The sequence below is a fragment of the Varanus komodoensis genome, unplaced genomic scaffold, assembly GCF_004798865.1.
Source record: "Varanus komodoensis strain SLA01 unplaced genomic scaffold, ASM479886v1 scaffold61, whole genome shotgun sequence".
Taxonomy (NCBI): Eukaryota; Metazoa; Chordata; class Lepidosauria; order Squamata; family Varanidae; genus Varanus; species Varanus komodoensis.
This window is the reverse complement of record NW_025336236.1, coordinates 3,427,864-3,435,675: the sequence shown is the minus strand read 5'-3', so window position 1 is coordinate 3,435,675 and position 7,812 is coordinate 3,427,864. Positions and strand designations below refer to the sequence as shown.

General features: G+C 46.9%; 1 protein-coding gene across 4 annotated transcripts in view; it reads left to right on the top strand.

The window, feature by feature from the left end:
• Positions 1-6,340: 6,340 nt before the first annotated feature.
• Positions 6,341-7,812, top strand: part of LOC123033319 (RAB3A interacting protein) — a 26,286-nt gene continuing 24,814 nt past the window's right edge. For 2 of the 4 annotated variants that reach the window (XM_044449896.1, XM_044449894.1), the window contains exons 1-2: positions 6,341-6,535; positions 6,876-7,048. In XM_044449896.1, coding sequence (XP_044305831.1) covers positions 7,047-7,048 — 2 coding nt within the window. In that variant the 5' untranslated portion in view covers positions 6,341-6,535; positions 6,876-7,046. The remainder of the gene's footprint in view (positions 6,536-6,875; positions 7,049-7,812) is intronic. The other 2 variants (XM_044449897.1, XM_044449895.1) reach the window with 1 other exon arrangement.

Sequence of the window (7,812 nt, the reverse complement as noted above, 5' to 3'; positions counted from 1 at the left end):
ACTGACAAGCACAGGGGCTAACGTGTCTTTCCACTTCTGGAAGCCTGTTTTTGCCAAGTTCTCGGAGGCTGCCGGTTACAACAGGGAACAAACGCAAGCGGCAGCTGCTGATCTGGCTCTTTTCTAATCTATAATTATCACTCCACTTGTTATCCAAAGGAGGACCCCTTTGGTTGGAAGGCAGACCCATGGAATTAATTTGTGTTGGCATTTTCTAGTTTGGACGTATTTCCCTTTGCCTTCTGCATGGTGCATAAGAAGAAAAGAGTTTCTCCCTCCCCCCTTGCAGAATGACTGGAGCCTGATTTTGTAGATGCAGGTAAGTAAGAATCAAGAAGGAAAAGGAGGAGGTTCTAACCCTAGGAACTCGGTGCAGTTTGGTCAAAGGAGACTTGACCAATAAAAAGGTATTGCCTTAGCTATTTTCTCTCTTTTGAAGATGATCAATTTATGCACATCCATACAACAGCCTTTTCTATTCTGGCATCCTGTGCATGGGTTGGACTATAGTTCCCACTCTCCCCAGTCATACTGGGTACAAGTATTGGGAGTTGTACTCCACCCCATCCAAAGGGTGCTGGGCTGGGGAAGGCAGCTGGCTTCTGGGCTCGGCTGAATCCTCACAAGGAAGAATATGATTCATAAGAAGACGATGTAATAGGAGCCAAGGCACTCAGGTGGAATTCTGTGCTTTAAAAAGACCTATGATCTGTAAGTAGAAAATACAAAATTGACAATTAAAATATGATATGCATGATAAGCAGTTTTATATGATTCAGGCAGCTGCAGTCTCAAACACACTTAAGCAGTAAGTCTGCACTGGGTATGATGGAATTTATTTCCAAGTAAACATGCATAGGATCACACTGCATTTACTTTAACATGATCTAGTTACTGTACTTGGAGGCGTGTACTTTGTCCGAGTAACACAGTTGTTAAAAGGAATTTAGTCTTGGGGATTGTGCCATTCATTTTCATTGGATGAAGAAGGTCGAGGATTTGATCTGGCAGGCAAGACAGTCAAATGGTGGTGGTTGTTTGTGTCCCTCTGTTCTTGGCAATGGGTAGGACTGGTGAGGGATGGCTGGCTGAGAATCCCTCTGCGGCCCAAAGTGGTCACTGGTTGCCGTGCAAAGCAGAGCAGAACAGAATGGAGCAGCATGCATAATTTGGCATGGTAAACAAGAATCTGAACCGAGCGTGACAAAGGAATGAATGAATACTCCATCTTGTTTTACTGCCTTTCTTAATAGCCTAGGTCAGTGGGTGAGGGATACTTGGTCTGAGGAACAGCCTATCTTTAGTACGTTTCCAATATTAGCTGGTAGTTCATTCTGGTTGATCATCTTTTCATTCAACAGCTCACCCAGTGTTAGCTATGGATGCTGCAATCCTGCCAGGCAGGAGTCATGGCCAAAGTTGAGTTAAAGGTGGTGCTGTAGTGAAGGCAGGGCTTGCAGGGATGCAGTATCAGCACTATCTTATTACAGGATAGTGATAAGGTATCACTATCTGATATTATTTGCTGCCACCTCAGAGATCCATGTTCTCTTGGTGCTTAACTGCAATTCTCACAGGAGCTGTGGGAAACTGCATTTTCCAAACTCAATATATTGTTCCCTGTTTCACTATCAAGCCCTTTGGGTTAGCCTGGTCTTGGATGGGGAGCTAAAACTGAAATGCTTTACAAAAGAAACTGCTTCAGGCAGAGATGGAAAGAGCTAGAAGGGCTTTGCTGAGCTGGATCAACATGGCTGCCTGAATATTTTGGGCTCTCCTTGGGGGTGCAAGCACAGAGATGGTCATGATGAGCATGCACCGCACAGGCTCAAGGAGGCTCTCCTGTCCACAGATGGTTGTGTGCAAGCACCTCAGTCCAGTGTGAGTGATCTGTGCACAGACTGGCTGGATGGTTGTAGGGGTGCAGGCAGTGATTCACTCCCTGTGCAGGGTATGGGATGCACTTGTTGGGCTCCGCTGTGCCCTGAGCCTGCCTACGAATGCACACGGACCATGCTGACAGCGGGTGAGGTGAGTCGCAGGCTCCCCATCTCTCTCCACTGTTGCCCGCTTAGCAAGAGACCAGCACCGTTAGAGATGCTAGCACTGACCTCATTTTGGATGCGGATGGGGCCTTTCCCCATGAGTGCAGCATGGGCAGCTGTCCAGTCATCAGCTGGACAAGGGCCACAGGCTTTTTGCTGAAGAACACACTGGCCATTTGGCAGTCCTTAGGGAAACATCAGCTGTCTGGGCAACTGCATCAAGTGCCTTACGGGCAAAGTGTTTTGGACAGTGCTGATCCCTGGCATATCATGAGGAAGTGACACAGCAGTTTGTGGGGTTTACTCATAAGTAAACACGTCCAGTCGTCTTCTCCAGACTGGCATCCTCCATGTGGGATCAATGGCAACTTATCTTTAGGGAGCCCGGCTGGCACTGAGCAGAGGTACAAAGCTGCTTGCAGCCCAAGGGACTAACTCGATTTCGTAGAGGCTCCCAGATGCTTCATTCCAGTCACACAGGGGTACAGGGCAAAACAGGTGGACTCAAAAACCCCTGGCTCTTTTTCTGCCAGTAACTAGGCATGAGGAGCGGTAGTTCAACCTAAATGGGGAAAATGCACAAAAGGCAGGAACCCACCAAACCACCAGTTGTGAGGGGAGAGGAGAGGACCACTGGAAGGGGCTGGCCATTAGGAGAACACCAGAGGAGTGGTTTAGATCCTGGGTTTGCTGGATTTGGCCTACAGGCCTGAAATTCAACACTACTGGTGTAGATGATTCTATCCACATACCCTAATGGACCATTTACTCCAAAGTGAAGTAGTTTGCGCCACTGCTTTGTTGCCAGGAGGGCTTTATATGGATGGGAGACTCTGAGATCATTTGGCATCCTTAGCCTACATTCCCATGCACATTTATTCCACTGTACTCAATAGTACGTATGACTTAGCATGATTAGATTGTTCCGTATATAGGACTTAGGGACAAAAAGGCCAGAGGTGGGTTTTTCTAAACATGGGAGTTTCTTTTTCACCCAACACAAATCTTTCCTTGGCTCTTGACAATAATTATGAACAATGGACAATGGCACCAGGTGTCTTTCTAGGATGCTTTCTTATAGTCATAGCTCATATAATGGGATAGGTGATTATTTCACAGATGTCACAGAAATTTTACATTATGGAAATAAAACTGTGACAGCAAATCAGGAATAAAAGCAATCTCTAATAAGCATGGAATAGAAATTATGAGAGATGTATAAGGCATATCCTCCAGGTAGAAAGATCCTCCCAGCTCAGGGTTAACCAACTTGTGCTTGTAAAAAGCACGTGAAACATTTTCTCAGTGTCTGCTTAGCTCCCCTTCCCTTTGGCTGCTGTTTTATCCACAAGGAAGAGAACTTCCAGGTGCATTTTAAGAATAATATTGACCAACTACAGCACATCCACAACTAGGACTGGAGTGTTCTAGAAACCAGAACCTATAAATAACGGTTTGAAAGTGCTGTGCATATTTAACTTGGAGAAGAGTAAGGGGAGATGTGATGGAGGTTTCCATGTGATGTGATGATGGAAAATGCCTTTTCTGTATTGCTCTGGAAGGAACTAAAACACTTGGGTGAAATTACAAGGAAGCTCATTGTCAGAAAGATTCACACAATAAACACTTTCTGTCAGTGAAACCAGCTGCCTCAGAAGTTTCAGTGTTCTCCCTTGCTGGAGGTTTTTCAGCCATGGCAGAACAACCACATCTGACAGGGATGCAATAGTTGCAAAACTGCTGTACTGAGTGGAAAAGTAGTGTAGGTGACCTTCAGATTAGAAGGTCCCTTCTAATTCTAACACTGAACAATTCTAAGGGAAAGAAGCAAAATCTGGAAAAGGGTGAAATGCAAAAAATCAATTCCTGGTACACTTTTTTACTAATGGTAAAGGCATTGTGATGCACTTTTAGAAGCCTATTTGGCTACTGAAAGAAGTAGTTAAGAGCTTACATTATGAAGCAGTTGTGTCTGTCATCACTACTCCAGTTTTACCCCCTGCAAATCTGAAACCCATGAAGTGGGCCATGTCCATGATTAGGGAAGGTGGGCAGCACAGTGGATAGGTCTCTAGGGGCTTTGCACAGCCAAGGCATTTCAGATTTGAGGATGCTCAGGATGAAACAGAACCACTTGGATCAAGGATCATATAAAATACAATGATGAAATATGGATGAGAGTACAAACAGGCAAAAGATAGCTTATACTCCTATTTGTGGCAGTATCAGTTTCCTGCAGATACCACGAGGTGCTGAATGGGTCTCTACAGCTGCCTGGGCTAGCGACCCGTCAATTCTTCTCTCCAAGCTGAGCACAAAAGAGAACGCCTCTTGCCGTGGATTTATAAATTCCCTTCTCTCACAATTTTAGAGTTTGTAGGTATGCATATGGGCTCTAGCCTCCCTTCCTGGGAGGCAGGGGCAAGGGTGAGGGAAAGCAGCTTCATGACAATTATCTCTGGTGCTCTTCCTAACATGCTGTAGGCCATTAGGTCTTGGCACGGCCCCAGAACACTCTCCCGGCTTTTGGCCATTGGGAAAGTTCATACTACTGTTGAACCTTAATAATCTCCTTGTTATTCTTCTGGTGCAGCCCAACCAATACACACAGCAAAAATGATTCTCAATTAGGAGAAACTTATATGAACTAAGTGTGCAGTACTTTTCTTGTATTTGACAACCTTAGTATTGAAGGATATATAGTATGTTGTTCAGTGCAAGCCATGCATGTTTACTTTGATGTAAGTGCCACTGTATTCAGTTGAGCATACTCTCTTATAAGTGTCTGTAATATTGCTGAATTAATGGATCAATATACATGTATTTCTTTATTTTATGGCATTTTTATATTGCCCATCAGCCAAGCCCTATGGATACATAATGACACATCCAGCACAAAACTAGCAAAATCAACACAGCATAGGCATAGCATTATACCAGCAATAAAACAGCATAAGAGTAATCTAAATATAATCTAAAAATGAAACAAAGGCCAGGGAAAGATAATTAGTCAAGAAAATGCCTCAACCTGTCATTGAAAAGGCCACAGTGTAGGCACTAGGTTGGTGTGGCATATGTCAACCTTCAAGTTTTCTAGCATTCTTAACCTCCATCCTCCACACATTCATTTTTTAGGTGCTGCAGGCCTGTGGCACTGGGGGAAAAATCTTGGCATTGGATGAAACTAAGCCTGAGGGTCAATAGCAGGGGACATATGCCAAGACTCTAAACTAGGGATCTAGAGCAGGGGTGCGCAACTTGAGGCATTCCAGATGTTTTGGCCTACAACTCCAATCAACCCAAGCCAGCATAGCCATTGGTGAGGGATCATGGGAGTTGCAGGCCAATCAATCAGGAAGGCCACAGGTTGCTTACTCTTGCCCTAGAACATGAGTACTTCCTGATGTTGTTGGAGTCCAAGTGTTGTTTCCAATATTAGTCCTATTTGGAGCAGACTCACTGAAATTAATGGGAGTACCCTTGGTTACATCAACTCCCATCAGCTGTAGCAACTAGGCCAATAGCTAGAGATGGCTAGCCAAGCAAAATTCTCACTCAAGAAGCAGTGTGGTGCAGTGGCTAGAGCATTGGACAGAGAGAGGCAAGACCTGAGTCCTAGTCTCAGCTTGGTTGTGAAGCACAACGGGTGACTGTGGATCTGTCATTGAGTCTCCAAGGTCACAGGCAGTGCGCCTATGTACCCCTGTTGCTGGGGAACATGGGCAAAATCCAGCTTGGGTGATCCTGTGGGAAGCTGGTTGGGCACCGTGTGAACAGAAAGCTGGACTAACTGACTCATTCGTCTGATTCAACATGTTCTTCCCCACAGGGTTTTGAGGATAAAATGGAGCGCAGGAAGAATTTACAAGAGGAAGAAAGGTAGGATATTAATGCAAAGGCACATAAATACAGAGAAATCACTCCGTAATGCTGATCAGAGCTTGCATTACAGAGGATTCTGGCGGTCCGGGCTGTCCCCTTACCTTTTCATAATGGCCCCTTCAGGGCTGTTTTAGAAAGTCACCTAATGGAGGTGATGGTGCTGGGAGAATTTGGATAAAATCAGGTGGTGTTAAGGAGCGGACTCCGCCTATTTCATTACCCTTCTCTCCTCTGTCATTCCAACACCGATCCAGAGGAGTGATGGCGCTGCGCGTCCAAGCCTCAGCACTCTCAAGGACGTTATGTCCCTGAACCAGAGCCAACTAAGCGGTGCAGTTGCGGGATGCAGCCTCTAGGGGGAGCCGCGGGGCTGTCAGGCCCGGTCCTACCCTGAGGCGTCTTGTTCTACCTGTGAGTTAGAGTGAATCCACTTCCGCCCGGCCAGGGGCCGCCGCGGCTCCTCGGACGCATGCGCAACCACGCCCGCCCCTGCTGCTTGCTCTTGTGATCGGGAACTAGCGGCCAAAGGAGGTGGAGAGAAGGCGTGAGTGGTTGTTGTCGTCGCCGTCTCCGTGTCCGACTAGGATCCATCTCGCTGGGCTCGGCAGGTAAGCCTCCCCCGCTCCCTCCCCATGCACACCCCGGCCTTCCCTCAGGAGGTGTGCTTTTTCTCTGGGCGCCCAGCACTTGTGGTACCCCTTCGCCACAGAGCAGGGGTTTCCTTCCCTCCCTTCTCTTGCTCCCGGTCGACGGGAGAGCCTCGAAACCTGCAGTTCCCAGGCAGGTGTCTTTAGGCTTTCCCCGCCCAGCCCAGTTGCTCTGCCGTCACCTCCTTTTTCCCAGGCAGGCACGCAGGAGTAATATGTTCTGTATGGCCAGTAGGAACTAGTTACTTCCCTCCGCCCTCAGCTGTCCCCCCTCTCCCCCCCCCGCCCACCTCTCTTTCAGGTTTTTAAGATCCGCATTTGGGATGAGTGCACTCTGCAGATCACTTCCCTCCGGGTTATTCGCTAGAGTCACCTTGCCCACCTGCCGTTGGGAGTGACTCCCGAATTCCAGTGCATCCGTGCCTTGTTGGCATCTTCATGAAGTGTGTGGAGCTTAAGGTGGAAGAGGAGCATGTCAGTATGATAAATGCACTGTTTGGTGCATGGCTTAACTTGGGCCTTCCCCACACCTTGGTGCCCTCCAGACTACAGCTCCCACAATCTCTGGTTGAGGGTGGGGAAGTTGTAGTCCGGCACATACAGGGGATGGTTATTGTTTGACAAGGCTGTCAGAGATGCTGTGTTTGTGTATCTGGCTCGCTTGCACCACCTGGTATGCCACAGGCAATCGGTATTCATCACCTCCTGGGCATCCAATGAATTGCTCTTTCCTATTTTTGAAGCCCTTGACAGGCTCTAAGCTGCTTTGCATTCATCTCTTCTTAAATAGTTCTCAGATTCCCAAAGCTCTTACCCTCCACCCTGCCATCTCTGGCTCAGGTGTCTACAGACAATCAAATCATTCACCTTCAGTCTCTCCATCACTGGTCTGGTGAGGTGGCCTGCAGCCCACAAAGCCTTATGCTATTCTAATTTTCCTAGTCTTTAAACTGCCACAAAGCTCCTTGCTTTTGCTGCAGCAGCACAACATAGCTATCCCTCTGTCATTTGCTGTCCTGGAAGTCAGCTTGTATAAGTAATTCCTGATGTCTTTAAATATTCAGAACAATACTTGCACCATGTGGCAGTCGTCGTCATCCCTGTCCTCTCGGAGTCAGTAGTATTTACATCATTTGTAGCTTGTATTTCCTGCTATCTTGATCCTGTGAGTTAATTATTTAGTATGATCTTTTCTACCTTTCCATTTACTCCCTACCTTTTCTCCTATGTTCCTTCTG